Here is a 21,473-nt window from a genome sequence, read left to right on the forward strand (position 1 = left end):
ATGATCTTCATCTCAGCCAGACTCTGTGGAGACCCATACATGCACACAGCGGCACTCATCTGACGAGAGAAAAAGTGCACATTCACGCTTGCATGCAAACACTAACAGGCAGTGGCTCATTCATGCAGATTCTCCTTATGACATGATCCAGCATGCACAAAAGAAAAAAAAAATCAACTCTGCACATTTACACCTACACATACAGACACACCTGCATTTGCATACGGTATTTGCATAGCAATAGATTTCTTTGTCATCATTTATGTCTTGTCAGTCACCATACACATACGCACACACACACACACACACAGGAAAACACACACTCACACATTATGCCTTCCAGACACTAGACACATGTATACACACAGAAACAGAACACAACCAAACATCCTGCATGTACCGCACATTTACTAATGGAACAAACTACCAGCCATAACACAGGATCTGTGATGTTGAAAAAAAAAAGTAGGGGGTCCAAAGAGCCCTGAAGTCTGCGATCTATCATTTGATGTCTCCCCGAGGCATTTCCTAACAGCAGCATCCGTCCTCTGCAATCCTTAATTCCAAATCTGTGTTTCTCACATTGTGTTTTCTTTACAGAGAAATATGGGAAAAAAATATATATAAATAATGCAAAAGGGAAAAGGCACATCAAAGTGAGAGCTGGAGACAAAGATTACCTCTGAGAGGCTGTGATGTTTGCATTAATCTCTCCGACAGCATTTTACCAGAGCATTTAAACCAGGAAGGCTTTAAGTGTTTATTACTGTCAGTAGAGTCATTTCAGACATCTCTTCTGATGCCATTTCTTAGATTGGTAGCATTTCTTTTATTAGCCTACTTATAAATGTCCAGATCCTATTAACGGCTCAAAAGATTGCAGTGTTTTATTCATATTTTACACTAGATGGAGAAATGTAAAAATGAAATGGTGTTTCCACATTTCAGTAGTCACTTAAAGCGATCACAGTGGTGCAAAAAAAAAAAAAAAAAGACAACAACAAAAGACAGTGAAACCTTGCCAACAGTAAAGGTAAGCACTGTCACGATGAATAATGCAGTCAAAATGTCATGGATCTCAGCTTGTGTCATGGTATTTAGCAGGACTGGCACACTGGGACATTTACAACACAGCTTTCATATATTTTTTTTAATTATTAAAGTCAGAATCTGGTGTCTCAAAGCATCACCTACTCCCTCCAGTGATCTCATTACTTACATCAGTTTGAACTATCATCCAGGCATTGGTCAAACCCACATTGCCCTCTGTGCCAAAGAGCTGGAGGCCCTTCTTCAGATCCCTCTGGGCGTAGTGGTCAATCTGAGAGAACACCGGACAGGAAACATGATCATTTTAGAAAAAAACATGTTTGCTACTGTGTGAGTGAGATGTTATGAAATATGTTTTCTCTATACATTTCAGAGAAGCTTGTTTTCATTTTCATCAGCTGAAGACAAATGTGATTTAAACTCAAGTGGCAACAAATAACCACAAAGACTCTCAGTTCTCATTTGGGAAAACTGAAGCACAATCTGTTAGAAGTGAACTGGAACAGATTTGACTTGTTTTTGATACCATATATTTTTTATTTTGATTTGACAACAGACAGTACAGAAAACAGAGCTGAGAAGAAATTGCTCCATTCCTCCATCAATGCAGGAATGTGTCTTTGTTTCACCTATAAAGGCAATAAGGACAGTAAAATAAATATATAGATGTATACTTAATGACATCTTCCAGCATGGAGATACTGAATCCATTCTCAAGTACTGCATGTATGAATTACTGCTGATGTCACACGCTTAGACAGAAAGTATCCTTTGGTATAGACAAAGCCATTCCTCTGACATGTAGTTACAAAAATAAAATCATTAATCCTTGATCATTTATCAGTGATTAATTTTGTGAAGGGATGCATTTTAACCCAACCCGCCGTCTTTTCCTAACCGTGACCAAATAGAGAACCCTGGCCAAACTAAACACCAAACCTAAACCTAAGAACACAACTCAAAAATTTTTTTAAAGGAACACTTTGAAAACACATCAGATCTTAATGGAGGGGGGGTGTCACGCTGAATATCTATACTGGACATGGACTGGGTAATGTGTTACGAAGGAAAGGAGGCCACATTTTTGATGGAAATGAAAATTATCAACCTACAGAGGGCTGAATTCAAAGAAAATCAAAGTGTAAAAGGATGCAGCAGGCTAGTCAAGTTTTGCAGAAATTTCATTGCAGCAACTCAAACTGGTACTTGTATCAACTCTACGTGCTTGTATACATGTCTGACAACATCAGGGCATGCTCCTAATGAGACAATGGATAGTGTTCTGGGAGATCTCCCCCGAGATGGCAATCAGGGTGCCATTGCCTAGCCTGTAGAGGTCTATGTGTCCTCCATGGATGTGCCTCCCCAGACCATTGACTAACTCACCACCAAATGAACATGCTGAACATAATGGTCTCCACGGCTTCTCCAGACCCCTTCATATCTGTGCTCAGGGTGAACCTGCTCTGTGAAAAGCACAGGGCCCCAGTGGTGGACCTGCCAATTCTGGTATTCTGGCAAATGCCAGTCGGGCTCCACGGTGCCGGGCAATGAGCACAGGGACCACTAGAGAATGTCGGGTCCTCAGGCAACTCTCATAAAATTTGCCCTTGTTTGCTCAGAGACATTGATACCAGTGGCCTGCTGGAGGTCATTTTGTAGCTCTGGCAGTCACCTTGTTCCTCCTTGCACAAAGGAACAGATACCAGTCCTGCTGATGGGCTAAGGACCTTCTATGGCCCTGTGCAGCTCTCCTAGAGTAACTTCCTCTCTCCTAGAATCTCCTCCATGCTCTTGAGACTGTGCTGGGAGACACAGCAAACCTTCTGGCAATGAAACAAATTGATGTGCCATCCTGGAGGAATTGGACTACTTGTACAACCTCAGTAGGGTCCAGGTATCACCTCATGCTACCACCACAGGTATACAGGTAGGCCTCCACCTGTAAAAACATTCCTGTTATGTCTCATTGTTGGCCCTCTAGTGCACCTGTTGTTAATTTCATTAACACCAAAGCAGCTGAAACTGATTAACAACCCCTCTCTGCAACTTAACTGATCAATATCCCAGAGGTCTGACTGAATTGATGCTATACTCTGATTAAAAAGTGCTCCTTTAAGTTTTTTTGATCAGTGTGGTTGGCTAAAGTTAAAGTAAAAAGCCATGTGATTATAAAATGGCTTCAGGAAAAAAGCAAAACTGAGTCCAAAACATAAAGCTCCAAACAGGATATGAATCATTGTCTTCTAGATGATAAACCTGTAACCCACACTGTTATCACTTCAGTCCTTTCAGGCTGACTTATGTAGGTTTCTAAAATGAGACTGTTATTTTATCAACCAGCATTTCTATGGCCAGTACTCCATGGCACCAACACCCAAGGACACCCTGAAGAGAAAAGAATGGTTTTATACAGTACCAGTCAAAAGTCTGGACACACTCATCGACTGATTTGGGTGAGTGGGTCCAAACTTTTGACTGGTACTGCATATGGCCCTGGGATGAGAACACATTGCCTAAAAGTACTTTCAAGAGATATACTATATTGCCAAAAGTATTCACTCACCCATCCAAATCACTGAATTCAGGTTTTCCACCCACTTCAGTGGCCACAGGTGTATAAAATCAAGTACCTAGGCATGCAGACTGTTTCTACAAACCTTTGTGAAAGATAGCCCTTTTCTTCTGACACGATGCCAGTGCCAAGTGCTTGAACCATGCGCTTCTTCCACTGCAAACTTACTCAGTGCTCGGCCAAAAAAATCTGTTCCGTTCCAGCACCTTAAACTGGCTGGTCTGGAACCAAGGAACATGAGATGCAAGCAGCAGAAGGGTGTGGCTCTGCCATCTCAACGTAAAGTTTTCCACCACCATTTCACTACAAGGTTTATATTACATAAGAAAAGAGATGCGCTTTTCACAGCTGTGAATTAGGTTTGGCCCTAAGGCTTGTGCCCATTGGCTTCTGTTTCCAGACGAGAAACCGCCCACACCCACATACGTGAAGAATCAGCTCTCAAAGCAGTGAAAACTCATTCTTAAGAGGTTTGCTGGTTCCTTGGAACTGGCACAAGCACCGGCACTTTGTCAGTGGAAAGAATGGGTCGCTCTCAGGAGCTCAGTGAATTCCAGCGTGGTACCGTGATAGGATGCCACCTGTGCAACAAGTCCAGCCGTGAAATTTCCTCACTACTAAATATTGCACGGTGGTATTATAACAAAGTGAAAGTGATTGGGAATGACAGCAACTCAGCCACAGAGCGGAAGGCCACAAAAAAATCACAGCGGATGCTGAGGCACAAAGTGCACGGAGGTCGCCAAATTTCTGCAGAGTCAATTGCTACAGACCTCCAAAGTTCAGCTTCAGCTTCATGGAATGGGTTTCCATGGCCCAGCAGCTGCATCCAAGCCTTAAATCACCAAGCGCAATGTAAAAGCATCAGATGCCTCAGATGGTGTAAAGCACGCTGCCATTGGACTCTAAAGCAGTGGAGACGTGTTCTATGGAGTGATGAATCATGCTTCTCCATCTGGTAATCTGATGGATGAGTGTCTTGTCTTGCTCCTCTGTGCCAAGTGTAAAGTTTGATGGAGGGGGGATTATAGAGTGGGGTTGATTTTTCAGGAGTTGGGCTCAGCCCCTTAGTTCCAGTGAAAGGAACTCTAAATACTTCAGCATATCAAGACATTTTGGACAATTTCATGCTCCCAACTTTGTAGGAACAGTTTGGGGATGGCCCCTTCCTGTTCCAACATAACTGCACACCAGTCCACAAAGCAGGTCCATAAAGACATGGATGAGCGAGTTTGGTGTGGATAAACTTAACTGGCCTGCACAGAGTCCTGACCTCAACCCAAGAGAACACCTTTGGGATGAATTAGAGTGGAGACTGCGTGCCAGGCCTTCTCGTCCAACATCAGTGTGTGACCCCACAAATGCGCTTCTGGAAGAATGGTCAAAAATTCCCATAAACACTCCTAAACCTTGTGAAAAGCCTTCCCAGAAGAATTGAAGCTGTTATAGCGGCAAAGGGTGGGCTGACATCATATTAAACCCTATGGATTAAGAATGGGATGTCACTCAAGTTCAAGAGCAAATACTTTTGGCACTATAGAGTAGCTAGTTGCATATTTTCATGGAATATCACCACTAAACATTGTTTGGACCCATGAACTTTGATCACTTGAGCATAAACAATTCCTCATGCCTTGCACACTAAAGTGGACTGAGCAGCTGCGGTCAGATGCTCACTCACAGGCTAGATTCCACACTTCTATTCTTTTCACATGATATTAAAAGTGACAAACTGTGGTCAGCAGTAAGGGGACTAGATTGGATTTGGCCGGCGGACCACTGAGCCGATGTTCAGTAAACAGGCTCCATGCGGGTTTAGTTTAGAAGGTCTGGTTTAGCAGAGTGAACCTAAACAAACAAGATAAAAACACTGAGCAAAATCAGCTTTTGCAGTAAGCTTTGATTCAAAAGAAAACAAACTGGGGGCGTGAACACAGTCACAGAGGTAAACATGATTAAATACCCTCAACCCTTTGAAGTTAATAAAATCTAAAGGAAAAAGAGCATGGGTGCTATACACAAAGGGCAAACAAAATCTCCAAAGCCGCTCAGCCTTATTTACACATTTGGATGGTCAACCCCCGTCTCGAACATCAATCACATTGACCCTGACTGTGCTCTCTCCTACACGGCAGCCTTTTAGCATCTGATGTGCTTCAGATACAAAATCCTTATATCAAGCCTGGCTGCAAGCACTCAAATAGTCAGTGAACACGGCCTTCATTTGACCAAACGACATTTAAATGTTAAATATTGTCAACCTCTTAAAATAATGGCCTCAGTCATTTTTTTCAGGTTTTTTTCAGTTTTCAAAAAAAAAAAAAAAAAAAAAAAAACTGAACCGAACATTGAAAATATGATGATTTAGGCAAAAATAAAACTATTGCAGGGTGATATATGCTTTAGTTCACAGCTCTTCTGGTGTTTTATGTGTTATTATATCAAATATGAGAACATTTTGCTCTCTGGAGTTTGACATTTCCATGAGAAGAAAGTAATTTTAAAATTGATGGCAAAATAGATTAGGTCCACAATTCAGTCTTTTAAAACCACACCTTCCTACAGCTGCATTTATTGGTTTTCTCCTTAAATACTCTCTGAAACTAATTTAATAAAGCTGAATGTCATCATAGTCAAATATAGATCCTACATTCAAGGCTTCATTAAAAGGTCATTAATGCCTCTTTGCCTGAATAATTGTGTAAACCTGTTTTTTGCAGACTACTGCCTGTGGGGAAAATGTGCAACCACCTCTGGAGCAATGAGCCGTGTTTTTTTTGCTTATAGTCTCTTCATTGTTGTGTACATTTGGCACTAACACTGACACACAGATTAGTTTCAGAATGTTACAGAACAGACATACCAGACTGGTGAACGTAGTAAAATAGAGAGAGGCTAATGTTGTAACCAAAAAAAAAAACAAATCAGCTGAAAGTGAAAGGACACCATGCATAAACAGTAAAATATGGTTAATGGTGATGGCTTATTATATTCCTCCAAAACAACAACACTAAAATTTTGCTCAGTAAATCTGTCAGACTCAGCTTTGTGCGGGGGTGGTGAGTGTATACCAAATCCCTGGGTGCCAGCATGATACTTTACCAAAAATAATTACACTTTTTTTTTTTCAAAAATATGAGATCCAGGCATCCTCATTGTTTTTAGGTGAGCAGTTCACAAACCAAAATCTTTTGGACTCTTGCTGATACATAATCATTATCTGTTACCATGGGGACAACGCTGACAATCAAAGAAATGAGGTCTTCACAGATTAAATGGGGAAAGACTTGCAACGCTTAGTTACTCGCAGCTGAGGGCTGAAGGTATTTTCATCCATCGGGCCATCATCCTGTCACGCGCTTTGTTATCTTTTTGTTTTGTTTGTTTGTTGGTTTTTCTGAATCTGCATTGTTTTTCTGTGGCAGAACTTAACTGGAAATGTTTGGTTTCAAAACACATTTCATTTTCCATTTGGTCTCACTCATTCAGCCAGCATTCAATGCTTCCTCATGAGACAAGTGAACTTTACTGTTGACCTCTTATACAAGCGAAAATCTCAGGAAAAGAACAGCAAACTGACAGAGAGAAAAAAGTAAACCTTTACATTTAACATTTTACCTCTGAGCAGCACAATATTCACATCCAGAATGCCCTGGTTCTGAGAAGGGGTAACAGAAGACCTCAAAAAGACACTACCAGAAAGGAACTGTTTTTTCTAACTGAATAAGCTAAGACATCTAATTGCCCTGAAAGTATGCAAGCAGTACAAATGAAACAGGGGGCACTAGAGGCAGAAGACCTCTGCAACAAAGCTAAAGCCCTGAATTTATTATTTGTGTTTCTAGCCTTCCTGATTCATTCTACTTAATCATTTAGCTGAAAAGGGCAGAAAAAAATAAATGAGCCTGAGATAGGGATTCACACCTGGTTCAGTTCATTTGAATCAGATTTTCTCTGCTTTCTCTGCTTTCAGCTGTGGTTTGGTGTTCACCAACCTCTATGTAAAATGAGCTTTTTGTTTGACCTTCCATTAGCAGATAATGTAATTTTGGATTTTTCCAGAGCATTTCTCACAGCTCGCAGTAAACGATGAAAAACTAAGAGTGCACCCAAAGAAGGTTTTAAAAAAGTAATGAAAGGCCTTTATTTTACAGGGCTAAAGACATTAAAAATACACCAATGTGTTTTGGCTCATGCCTTCTTCAGGGCGTAGCGATACACACATGCCAACAGAGTAATTGTAGCTTCACTCAACACACATGTACAACGCTGCATCTTTTTCTCTGGCCTCTAGGGGCATTAGCGAGTATAACATTTCTCTAGCCTTTAAGGGCATCATCCAGAAAGAACACAGTAGAGTTAAAAAAAAGAAATGGTAGTCAAATACTAATCAATGCTAAAAGCTAATATTTGATTACTCATCTGCAGCAATATCAATACCAACAGTGCTGTCTTCACACCCTCCAGTTGACAGTTGATTCTCTCAGATTTCATTTTTGTGCTCATTCAGTTCTGTTTTCTAATACTGTGCATTTGGGTGTTTCCTTAATAACAGGTGGGATCCCTCTCTGCAAATCACATTGCTCAGTCAAAATTAGATGCTGCATTAGGATCTGTAAACATGAAGAAAAAAAAAAGCTCTTAATGTGGATGCCTCAAAGAAATGGAGATGAAAGAGAATTCTGAATGAAAAGAAAAATGACAACAGATGTAATTTCTTGCAACAATAAAGAAGTTCTGATATGATTACTAAATAGACTAGTGCCATGAGCTACAGCATGACATCGCAACTCTGGCACAAGGCAACATGCAAGCTGTGTCCAAAGTGATGTAAGAATCCAGCACAGGGGGCCTTTATTTCCCATTTGAGTGGACTGAACAAAGCCCTGAGTTGTGTGAAGATTTGCAAATTAAAATAAAAAGAGAGGGAAAAGAAAACGAGATACTACTTTTCATTCAAAGTAGTGTTTTTTTTTTTTTTTAATTCTAAGTAGGTCATTACTAAAGAGTGACTCCGGTGAAAGTTAGGCAAGCAGACTTTGCACAAGCCACAGCTGTACTTTTAGCTCGATATTGATGTTGTCCTCGGGACTTCGGTCGCCCTTTAACTACACCAGTCGAGTCAAAGATGAGCCATCAATTATTTATATAGCAGCAATACAAGGAGAGATAAGAGATGCATATTGGAGGGGAGAGGAGAGACAAGATGAGACAGAAAGATGTGGATGTGAAAAAGAGAGATGAAGGCAGGGAAAATGGTGGGTTGCAGGAAAAAGTAAACATGGGAAAAGAGGGAGAGAATGAGCCAAAGGGGCACAACGGAGGTTAAAATATGTTAAAGTAAATACACTGCGGGGCAGATGAAGTGGTTATATGACTGCTGGACTCTAGCTGATGCAGGCAGTATAGCAAGCAAAGAAAAGGAGCTTTCCATCGGTGACAGCCCAAGAGAAAGAAATATAAGACAGGGATTTCAGAGGAGAGGAAATAATGAAAAGAAAATTGCCTCAATTCACTTGCTCCCTCCAAACAGTGGATATCCATTACCTGAGCCATGAGGGGGAAGACAGATTCAGAATACAAAATAAAAAAAATGATAAAGGCACTAATAAAAAAGGAGGAAAGATCAATGATAACAGTTGCCAGGGATTTCCTATGACCACGTTATTTCACTCTAAGATGCCAACCTGCATAAAAAATGCCCTACTTTATCTTCCACAATGGCATTACTTATTCCAAAAAAGAGGAATTTTAGCTTCACTGATCAAAGTTGAAACCGCTGACTTGAAATCTGGAAGTCATTGTGACTCTAGTAGCTCCTCAGCACCACCCCAAATAAAGGTTTGATCAAATGTTGGATCTAAAAAGTCTATATATATATTTCAAATGTTTCATATCTGTGCCATTTAGTAATCTGGTAGTCTCTGCATTATTGGCATCTCCCTAAATGTCCCACAGCATTTCGTTCTTCCTCTCCTATTGGGTCTCTGAAACTGGCAAAGACTTGTTTCCTCAAAATACTTCCATTTTATCCTTCTGCCAAGAGAGTCCAGATTACATTCTGCGGCCATCCATCAAATATGGACCAAACTCAGGTTTTCAATGGCATTTCTTTTGACTCCAGAGTAACTCGCTTGCTGTGGAATATGAGCTTAAATCAAAGTGTTACACTATTTCGAACAGGGGTTATAGGGAGATGCTATCCTTCTGAAGAATCTGCTTACGTTATCCTGTCCCTTGGGACAGATTGCTCAATATTTGTTATTTTAGGCAACCCTTTTCTCAAGCTAGAAACCAGTACAATCTGTAAAGCTAACAAACAAGGGGCATAGGTGTCACATTTAAGGCTCCTGACGGATTTCTCATTCTGTCCAGGGAAGCAGCGATGACGTATGTTAATTATTAAAGCGAGTGGCAAGCCCCTTTAAGTGACTAATCTCTATCCTTAGCTGAGGCAAATCAATTACAGCCCCAGCTCTTTTCCATCCTCTGCTTCTAATCAGTTCCTGATTAACACTTGGCAAACTTGGCAAATGAGCAGACAATCAATGCCACTCGCAGAAAGCAGTGAACCAGCGGAATCAGGGCTTTGAAGGATGATACTTTAACGGCCTCAATCAAGGCATTAGGAGATAATATAAGATGTTGCACAATGAAATTCAACTGAAATTCAGCATTCTTCTGTTGCCTGGTCTCAATGTTGTGTGAAACTATTTTGATGCGCAGCTAAATATCTTTTAAAGCCTTCTGCCCTGCAGCTATTGACAGCAACAGAGGCATTTTTCTGCAGCTGTCATCCTTCGCCTTCAACGTGTCCTTAACAGTTTTACATCACAGATCTATTCTGATCCTTTTCTTGAGGTTTTATCACTTTTTAGCTGCTGCTTTTCCTTCACGCCAGTTCAGACAGCCTACTGTATCTAAACAGAGAGCGTGCCCAGTGTTCTTACTGACGTCATGCCCCCGGCCATCGTGACTTCTCACAATCAAACAGATAATGATGAAAGCATAATAACTTCTCAGGAGCGCCGACTCTGAGCCTACAGGTGGATATGGAGTTGAGGTCAGGTTATTGAAATGCTGTATGTATGGCATGAGCTGCATCAACAAGGAAAAGCTTTCAGGTCAGCAGTGTGGCAGCAAAAAAGAGCAGCACAAAATGCCTTTTCTATCTGCTTTAGTGAGAGGTGTATGTGCAGTCTGAGTGCTGCAGCTATCATACGTTGGACTTGCTGCAGGCTTTGGGTCTTACATTTAACAAAGTTATTAATTATTTAAACATAAAAAGTTATGAAAAATGCAACTAATTTTTTTACTATACTAGTTTCCTGGAAGCTCTCCTGCTTGTTGGGTTGTTCATTCTAAAATTAAGCCAAATGGTAGCTTATTTTAGGTGTGTTTAGAAGAAAAACCAACAAAGAAATACTGCAGCAAGAATTTCAAAAACTGCTGAGACCATGATTGATAATGACTGATTGGAAACATTCTTCAGAGAGCATCATGCAGTTGCTTCAGATTTAATTGGCTTCACCTGATGTGAATCTCCTCTTCTACATCCCATTGAGATCTGGTGACTGTGGAGGCCATTTGAGTACATCATGTTCAAGAAACCAGTTTGATATGATTTGAGCTTTATGACTGTGCTATCCTGCTGGAAGCAGCAATCAGAAGATGGGCACACTGTGGTCATGAAGGGATGGACGTGGTGAGCGACAATACTCAGATAGGCTGTGGAATTTAAATGACGCTCAGTTGGTATTTAGGTGCCAATGAAAATATCACCCACACTTTTACACCACCTCCACAAACCTAAACTGTTGAAACAAGGCAGGGTGGATCCATGATTTCATGTTATTTTTTTTTAAATCAAATTCTGACCCTATCATCTGAAAGTTGCAGCAGAAATCGAGATTCATCAGACTAAGCAATGTTTTTAGAGTCATCTTTTGTCCAGTTTTGGTGATCCCGCGTGAATTGTAGCCTCAGATTCCTGTTCTTAGCTGACAGGAGTGACACCCAGTGTGGGTGGTGTAGCCCAGCAGTTCAGCAGCAGATCAGCAATGTGTGACATATTCAGACCAGCCCATCTGGCACCAACAAACATGCCACATTGAAATTCATTTAAATCACCTTTCGTCCCCATTCTGATACTCACTTTGAAATTCAGCAGGTCTTCTTAATCATGTCTACGTGTCTAAGTGGTGATGTGATTGGCTGATTAAATGTCTGCATTAATAAGCAGCTAAACAGGTGCACCTACTAAAAGTGGCCTCTGAGTGTATATAATGCAACATCAGTATGCTTGATAAACATGTTTAGAGGTAGTTTTAAGAGACAGTAACATCTATGCTGATTACTGATGCTGATTCATCCTGAGGAGATAAGTGGGAATCTCCCCCTTTAATTCCCTACTTTAACTAAAAACTAGAATTGTTAAGTTCACTGAGTTTCTAGATCTCTAAACAGTGAGTCTTCTGAAGAGAACTCCTTTAAAATGTGGACATGAAAACGAGCTTTTCATTCCTCGTGGTGGGTTTACTTTTCCAGTATAATCACGTCTTGAAAAATAGTTGTTTTGTGTGACTTTTGGAATTGATTGGGGTGGATAAGCTGCACAAATTTGCCCAAACTAATTTGCATCTTAAAAAATAGTTTTAATCTTAGCTCCAGCCAGATTGGGCAATTTTCATGTTTCTTCCAACACAACTCAAATGAGTTTTTCTAAACCAGCCTAGTAACGTCAAACTTTACAGCGCTATGATGTTTTTTCCAGTAAAAGCAGCTCTCACACTCTCAGAATGAGCGCCGAACTCTGCGTGTTGTCCTGAAGAGCCAGTGAAGCCTTGAGAAACTCTGTAATATCACAGATATTCACCTGAGGCTAACAGTGCTCTGAGGGATTGTAAACCTTTGCAAGAAGCCTTTTTGGATTTTACGATCAAACTATAACCCCCTCAACCAACACTGTTTTATCGGGCATGAGGTGTTCTACTCTTGTCAGATAAGTAACCACACTTTGTTTATATTTTCCAATCCACAACACCAAAACCACTGATACAGGCACTGAATGAACCTAAAACATAAGGTGAACATAAGGTGCTCTTACATCTTAAGAGCAGCAATCATTTGAGGCAGTAAAAGATACCTGGTAGTCTAACTCCAAGTGGGCATGAGCTTGTCAAATTCACAGGAAGAAAGAATTGTGCTTCAACTGAGTAGTGAAATTGAAATACCTTTGAGATGTGGGCATCACTTCAGGTTGCAGCATTAAAAAAAGAAAAGAAAAAAAAAAAAAAAAGCTGCATCCAAAGAGCAGGAATCCACAATGTTCAGGAAAAGTTGTTCAAAGTTGTGAAAACACATGCGCAATCTGTCACCTTGAATAATCAGCCTGGTTTTCCAATTATTTTTGCCCGGTCCTTTACCTCTTAGAGTAGATACAGGCTGTCCATTTGTGCGAATTCTGATGAGACCTGGCTTCCTCAGTGCAGAAAAACTCTTAAGGAGACTAAGATGTAAGTTGTAGAATAATTTACTGTGTTAGCTTGGTACCAAGTAGAATTGAGGCAATCACACGCCTTTAAACCTCGTATTATCACCCAAAATTCTGAGGCTGTCCTTCCACTGGGAGCATTTTCATAGTTCAGATAAATATTCTGTTCATCCTGTCATTCAGATAAGGTACTTACTAATCTTTTGCCTATGGCTCAGCTTTCTGACCTTCACCTGAGTGCAAACATGTGTAAGTATAATATAGGCAGGCACCAGAGAACGGGTTCAAGGTCACCAATAAAAGGCTTTGCTACAGAGCAGAGCAACTAGATTTGACCCTAGACCTTTTATACAAATACCCGTCATGCCGTACTTTACTGGCGGATGCCGGTGGTGGTCTGTGCAGCCTGAATATAATACGAGGGAGACACTATTTAGAAATAAAAAGTATTTCATCTTCCCTGCATGTTTTAGGAATAAAGATCTTCATTATGTTAATATCGTCTTTGAAAGTTATTAGAATCATCAGTTACAAATCGCTGTGATATAAATGCAACATTCTTTATTGTAACGGCTTTCAATTACAAGTTGACTGGGATTTAAGTGTATTTTTGCCTTTTGCCTGATTGCAATTCAAATTACCTATAATAACCGTGTTTGCAATTCCTCAACATCATCTGCAGTAATCAAACTGCGCATTCCCTTGCTACACTTATTTCAGCAATCCACAAACAAATGTCTTGTCGGTTTGGCGATCATCTCAATTTGTCTCTCATATAAACATCGCCCTGACGTGGGTGTATTTTAGTAACTTGATTAGCCGGGGGTGTTTACTTAATTGCATTTCTGCAGTCTGCATGAAATGAAAATTTCTCACACTTGAAATGTATTCTGACAGCGGTGCGGCATTTTGATAACTTGACAGGCTAAAATGTTTTGAAGGCTGATGCCAGAACAGTAATGATGTGGAAAAAGTGGAGCTATCACACTTTAAATAGGGTTTCAGTGGGTTTCACATGATGCCTGTAGATTCCTTTACTGCATCAGTGGTTGCACTTTACCTGCATTTCAAGTAGACTGTTTACAAGTAGATGCATTTTCCCTTTCCTTCCCCTTATCAAGTTATTTCTCAATTTTCCACATTAAGGCAAAGAAAACTGGAACGAGGCCAAGAAGACAAGACAGTGATGTGAGAGTGTGCCTGACAGCAGAAACAGGCGCCGGTTCTCACGAGAAATGATGCATGTCAACAGAATTTACCACGATCCATTCCCGCACTAGAAAAACCAGATATTAATTTCAAACCCAACCAGCGAGATAAAAGGTGTTCCACTTCATTGTTCAGATAAGCATGAAAGTTCACTTAGGATTATTTAATAACACTTTACTTTAACCCATCTATTTAGTACATGAATGGTTTACAACACAATATATTATATAGTTGTAGGCAGATGGGAAATGTTTTCAGCAAATTTGTATGAACCATCTGCTCTCTGTAGTCTTTAGAGTTTTATAAAACAAGCCTGAAGAGTCGATAGTAGGCCTCCCACTTAATGACAAATTATGATGCTGATTTCTTCACCTATTCATTCATAAAAAAAGTAGTTTTTTCTTTTCTTTTAACTGAGTTCTTATAAACCTCTCCGGTAGGTAGAAAGGAAGCACTGTAATTATTCTACTTTAGCAATGAATGAATACTATAATTAATTATTATCTTACTTTAAATTGCACATTATTTAATCTATATTTGGCATGACATCACATTGTCATTCATTAATTAAACTGATGACTCATTCCTGTATCTGTGCCAACATGCAGATCAACCGAGCAACCCACTGCACTGTCACAGTTTTGCATTTCTAACACGAAGATTAAAAAAAGTCAAAATCAAAAAATAAACAACTCACACAGAACCACTCAATATGGCAGACCACTAATGTCCATAATTTGCTACCCTAAACCTCAAACTTCTATGACACAGCAGAGTCTGACTTACTCCTCAAAATAGGTCAAAGACTAAACTATTCTATGAACAGACACATAACAAACACAAGCCAAAAGTACAAATTTGGAAGCATAAAACAGCGAAACTTAACACACTACAGACTGACAGTGACTGCCTATTCAGTCCATCAGAGGCATGATGGGAAATAAGGGCAGATGCCACAGCATACATTTGCTACTTTGCTTGGCTACTGTGACAAACTGCATCCTGTTCACACACTATCAGGGAATTTTTCTGGCAGCTTAATGTTTAATAAATAAATGATTGGTTCCCAGATTTTTGTGATGTGTGCACTATTCCTCTGTGGCCCTCAACCGTATCTGGGCTCCCTAAATTGATACTCATTCATGAAAACTTGCTGTTTTATTAACTTGAGGGTTTAGATTTACAGCCCACCTTTACCTCAATCTTTGAACTCTTTAGCATGCCATCATTTGGTAATTAGTTCTGAAAAAGAAATGCAGCTGGGATTGATGGGAATAACATCGGTTTTGCAGATATATGGTTGTAAACCAGTAAGTAATGGTTGTAAACCAGTAAGAAATGGACAATCCTAACATCATTATCTCATCACTGGTTTGATGTTTTATTTGAAGTGTTTAAGTACACATGTATAAATGAGAAGATTACGGACATTCAGGGTTAATTTGTAGCAACTGACATTAAATTTTGACTGGAAATTCCCACATCAGCCAAGATTCACTCATTAAATTTATTCCAGAGCCTTTAGAAACATCTCATTGTACTTAATTTTTTATCAGGTCAGACTGGATATGTTCAACTGTCATGTAGAGTAAGGAAAAAGTATGAATATATTCCTTATTTATAAAGGTTAATAAATATTATGCTCTACTTAGTTTTTCATATTTTATTATACATTAAGACCTTTTTTCTACATAAAATGATTTAGTTGTTGGCAAACACAGGTGATTATGTAATGTCTTGACCAATTATTTCATTGTTTGCATACTTCCTGTAAATAATTGGTAGATGGGATTATGTCCTTCTCATTGAGCTTAATAATCTCAACAACATGTTGCCAATATTTAATAATTATTTCAGGGTTTAAACAAGAAACAGGGCAACTACATCTGCAGGTGTAGCTGTATTAGTAGTTATGTTAAATTTTTATAGTCAGTATCCTTTTGGGTTAGCGGGTGATGATTATCTAAACGCAGATCAGATTTGCATCATATATATTTTTAATGGCAACATAAAGGCGTTGGTTACAGAATTTTGCTGTTTATCATATCATGGAATTAGCACACCTGTGTGTGTGTGTGTGTGTGTGTGTGTGTGTGTGTGTGTGTGTGTGTGTGTGTGTGTGTGTGTGTGTGTGTGTGTGTGCGTGTGCGTGTGTTTGCTGTAATAAAGACTGAGATGCCAAATTTCTCCACTCATTATACCTTGAGCAGATGCTACAAGACAAGCTGCCTTTAGTGGTCTTAACAGACACACTCTTGATTTTAAATTCTGACACATATGGTCATTTTTTTCTCTTGACTCCTCAGTCTAAAGGTAAACTTGCTAATCTCACATTTTCTTAGCAGAATAAGGTGAAGCAAGTCAGGGTGAACTCATTGCAGCAAAAAAGTATGATGAGTATGATAACTGTTCCTAAAAAAAGAACTGCAATGAATATCACAGGCTGATGACACGGAGCAGTTTAAGAGTATCTGAGAGCAGACTTCTTCTTTTCATTTGAACTTATATGTCAAAATGAAACCTTTTTTTGCTACAGGGTCTTTGTTGCAGACTGTTTGAACTCAAAAATCCCTGCAGATGCAGAAGTCTGCTGTGTTTCAGTGTTGGTGTCAAGCAGGTATTAGATTCGAATCTTAAATCAAAGAGCATTCATTCTTCATTGATATGTCTAGTTGATTGATTTCATTTCAGCTGCTCACACAGCACATGAGTCTGTGTGTGTCTCAGCACCCACAACCAAATATTTATATCTGGTTGCAGTGGATGGATATAAAACTAATACAACTATACAGTGCAGTTCCTGCAGTATAAAGGAAGTTAATGTAATAGGCTTTCTAAATCAGTGTACACAAACTCACAGCTTTTTCATTATTGACTGGTTTGGATGAGAAGTCCTATCAATATAGTTGTGCAACAGCTTTATATGCACCTCAAGAGCAACTTATCAAGAACCCGGAGGAGGAACGGCCAATAATTTCAGTCAGTTGCATTGACCTTTTCGGTGTTACCACTTTCCAGTAGCTGGTTTCCAAGTATTTACTCCATTACTTGAACTTTGGTTGACACCATTTAACACACATTTCAAGTGTTTGATGATTTAAAAAATAAGTCTACGAACTGTTGGTAATAAATGACCATTATTGGTCACTAATGAATGTGATAGTAAGAAATTCTTAATATCGCCAACTTTGAAGGATCCTCCTAATCAGCTTGTAGGCACAGTTTAAATTATGTGTGTTGAACTTGCCATTAGTGCTTGAATGTGTCAGGCCTATTAAAGGCCTATTTTTCATAGTTTTTTTTGGCGCTACACTCAGGAATGGCATAGAAAAACTGATCTGAGGCAGGATTTGTCTTTTGGTCTTAAAGCTGCAGTTGAAAATGCTGAAAAGTTTGAAACTAAATTATTTTAACTTGCCGAACTGATCCTGGAATTTCCCCTTCCCCTTCAGCTCTCCACACATTAAGAATTTTATGGGCTGAACTGGCTTTCTCATGATATTTCCTTCTTTACTGTAAGAAACAATGTGACTTCTGTCCACACTGTCCACACACACTAAACTTCATTTCAGTACGTGGTTTAATACACTAAGCGCTTATGTCCATGGCATATTATTGTGCTAACAAGCACTGAATTAACTGACTACACTTAAGAGGTGTGAGAGGCTCATTAGACTTTATAATTAATTTAATGCAAAGACCTTTGTTGTTATGAGATTAGATTTTCTCTGCAGCTCAACTAGTAAAACAGCTACAACAATGTATGATATTGGTAGCAATATGCATCAAATGATATGTTCTTATGGTGCTGGTAGTCTCCTAATCCCTAAACAAAATACTACAAGTGATCTGATGTTGTTGTTGTTGTTGCTTTTGTGGGTTTATATCTGATCGGGTAATTTTCCTTTGAGGTGATAAAAATGCCAAGAGGACAAGGCTGTAAACCTACACGGAGATAGTACAAAGCACCATACATCAATTTTAAGTACCCCCCCCCCGCTGAGTCAGACTTATTTTTATTCCCTTTGACACTCTGAGCAGCAATGGTTCCACTGAAGTTAACCTCATAGGACCTTTTCATCATCCTTAGGAACCAACAAAGTGAAACAAACGATGACCGTTTCAGGTAAATGCGAGATCTGTAAGCTGTTGGAAGTAGCTTCCAGCTACATCACGGAGCTTTTTATCAGTGCTAAAGCAGGTGTAATAAAGCAGACCACTGAGCGTGACCATCCCCGAAGCTGGGGATGGAGTTCATCAAAATGCACCTATTGCTGCAGTTGGTTTAAGTTATGGCAACTGGAGGGCTTTGCATACAGGAGAAATGACATTGTCTTGTACTCCCAACAGCTTTTCAGGATGTTATTATCATGATGGAGGACGTGTCTGTCTGTCTGTCCTCTGTAACATTTCAGTTTAATATCATAACACGGTAAATTCTCCCAAATAATAAATAACCTGACGTATTTCTTGTGAAATAAATACTATGAAAGGGCATCTCAAACTTTTACACAGCACACTATGGTTATACCATTAAAAATCCTACATGAAGTACCTGACCAATTACAATTGCAGTCCAGAGAAAACTAAAACATGATCAATGATCATGCCCTGAAACAGACTGTTGGCCTGTTGAGGATGTACCCATGACAGCTGGCCCATAGCCATTAATTGGATAATTGGAAAGAAATAGAGTTTTTTGGTGTCTCTATATTTCTTTTAATTATTTTTCTGTTGGTCACATCATGTTTCTTTTTGGGTTTTTTTTTTTTTTGGTTTTACTTAAGCCTCTGATCACTTTCATCTGTGTTTGACTGTTTCCACCTGTATCACCTTAGCACCTGCTCTGTATGTGCTGTCCTTGTGCTCCAGTTTTGTTTTCTTATTGTGCTTTGTGCTTCTTCTTTTTAATCAGTCATTAAAGACTCACTTTATCAATTTTGCCAGCACCTGATTCCTGTATTTGTCTTTCTAGATGCACGTAACATTATATCTTAATGTTCAATCAACATTTATGCAGGTTTCTTACCACAAGCTAAGAGAAGCTAAGAGGTATTTTTCAAGTTAGGAGGTATTTTTCAATCAGGAGACTGGAGCTCAACTTTGATTTCAAGTTTCGTTTTGACTAGCTATCTGACTATGCTTGGTTAAGAGTCAAGATAATGCTTTGGGTTTAAATAGGCCCATTTATAACATGTCTAAAAGCTTGATTCTCTAGATTACCAGAGTGCTGAGCTCTGCCCAGTGTTAACATGACATCACACGGCTGCAAGAATAACTAGGCCATAAAAACAGCTTGCACAAAAATGACTTATGTGGTCGTTTTCTGGGGGCCTTTTTTAATATTGTACTGATATTTTTTTTTAATCATTTTTCCATAAGGGTACAACTTCTACTATGTACAAGTAAAATAATACTCTTAGGTGTCCTGTGCCTGGCTGTTTAAAAAGTGAGAGAGTGTGCCTTGTTAATGGCCACCCATTCTTTACTGTGAGTGATTTCCCACAGTGCAAAAGCTCTGCAGAATCCCTAACTTTTTTTTTTTTTTTTTAGCTTTGTTCTGCTGTTAATCGGCTCCTGGGTAGACAAAACTGAATTATTTAGAGGCTGAATAATGGGGTGCAGTCAACATTAGGGAACACAGATACTAAGGTGAGGCGTGACACAAGACAACATTCATTAAAAGCTAAACGGAGTACTGCTGATGGGATGAAAGCCCAGAGGAAACTGCAAATCCAGAAGTATTCAGAGGATTATACTACCAAAAACAAACTGTGATGGAAATGCAACACATTAAGCGATTATATGATCATGCCAGAATTACAGCAGCAAAGACATTAAAGCCAGAACAAAGTACATGCGGGTCCAAGGTCTACGGCTGAAAACGTCGTCCAGATAGAAACACAAGGAAATATCAAAGCAGATTGTTATTTACCAAAATCTACAAAGGGATTATTACCAGGGTTGGCCTTGGCCTAAGTCTTTGGAGATAATGGTCTCTTTCCCAGCACATGAATAATGGAATGGAAATGGTTGTGAAATTTCCAGTAATTTATTAAGAAACTCCACACTTTGTATCCACTTCACTTGGCTTTCGCACTGTTAATAAACACCTCCTGATGGTTGAACGATTAAGCATAGAAATAAAAGAAAAATACTACAATAAATTTGGCACAAAATTGCACCAGTTTCAGCTTGTTTGAGGGTTTTTCTTTATTTGAAATCACAGTGAAATAAATACTTTTCTTTTGTTTAGGAAGTGTTCATAAGATAAAGCAAGCGTTCTCTGTGGTTTTGAATCATTGTCGTGAGCAATGTGCCGACAATTTATTGATCAAAACAAAATTGAATAAAGGCTTTTGTCTACAATAATGATATAAAAATACTTGTCAGCTGCACACCATTCAAAACATTGAAAGGGGGAACCATTAAATTATTTTAAGAAAAGCAAATTGTTTTTATTGTTGGCTGCAGTTTAATTTACCTCATGAAAAGATGAGGCTCTTTTGTTTAAAATCAAATTGTTCTTTTAATTGTGATGATATGAATAGTCCAAGCAATATAAAGAGACTGCAATATAAAGCACTATACTTTGAAATATTTATTAATTCGTAGCATTGACCCAGACTTATTCTGCAGTGTAATCTCACTAATCACTAATCTCATAAAGTCCAATTAATACCCATTGTCAAAATGATGCCTGTCATTCTCTGGTTGATAGATGTTTATGGACAGAACACAGAGAAGACACACTCATGTACTTCTTTGGAGTTAAACATGCCATACATCACGCTGATTTAGCTATTGTTAAAATTTCATAACTGTTTCGAAAGCCAGCCCTCAAGCCCTTCATTAAGATTAATATGTGTGGAATTTAACACATCCGTTCAATGCATTAATAAAACCTCAGCAGAAAATGTGACGGGAATCACAAATTCATATTAGCAGAGGGATGGCTCATCACCTTCTTTTCTCTTGTCTGACTTGTTTATTTACAAGGAAATTCCTCCAAAATAGATGAGCTGAGATAAATTATGATTTATTAACTAGGAAAGGAAATTGTGACAGAGACATCTCTCCGAAGGCGTGTTGGCGCCAACCTGAGTGGCATTAAAAACCAATCCGAGGCAGTTGCACTGAGCCATT

The 21,473-nt window shown here is 39.1% G+C and overlaps 1 protein-coding gene across 4 annotated transcripts in view; it reads right to left on the reverse strand.

Annotated features, from left to right (window-relative positions):
* Positions 1–21,473, reverse strand: part of tspan4a (tetraspanin 4a) — a 158,482-nt gene that overhangs the window by 18,475 nt on the left and 118,534 nt on the right. For all 4 annotated transcript variants that reach the window (XM_030718934.1, XM_030718944.1, XM_030718926.1 and 1 more), the window contains one exon: positions 1,220–1,321. In XM_030718934.1, coding sequence (XP_030574794.1) covers positions 1,220–1,321 — 102 coding nt within the window. The remainder of the gene's footprint in view (positions 1–1,219; positions 1,322–21,473) is intronic.

Source organism: Archocentrus centrarchus, chromosome 3, assembly GCF_007364275.1.
Source record: "Archocentrus centrarchus isolate MPI-CPG fArcCen1 chromosome 3, fArcCen1, whole genome shotgun sequence".
In the NCBI taxonomy this organism is placed as follows: domain Eukaryota; kingdom Metazoa; phylum Chordata; class Actinopteri; order Cichliformes; family Cichlidae; genus Archocentrus; species Archocentrus centrarchus.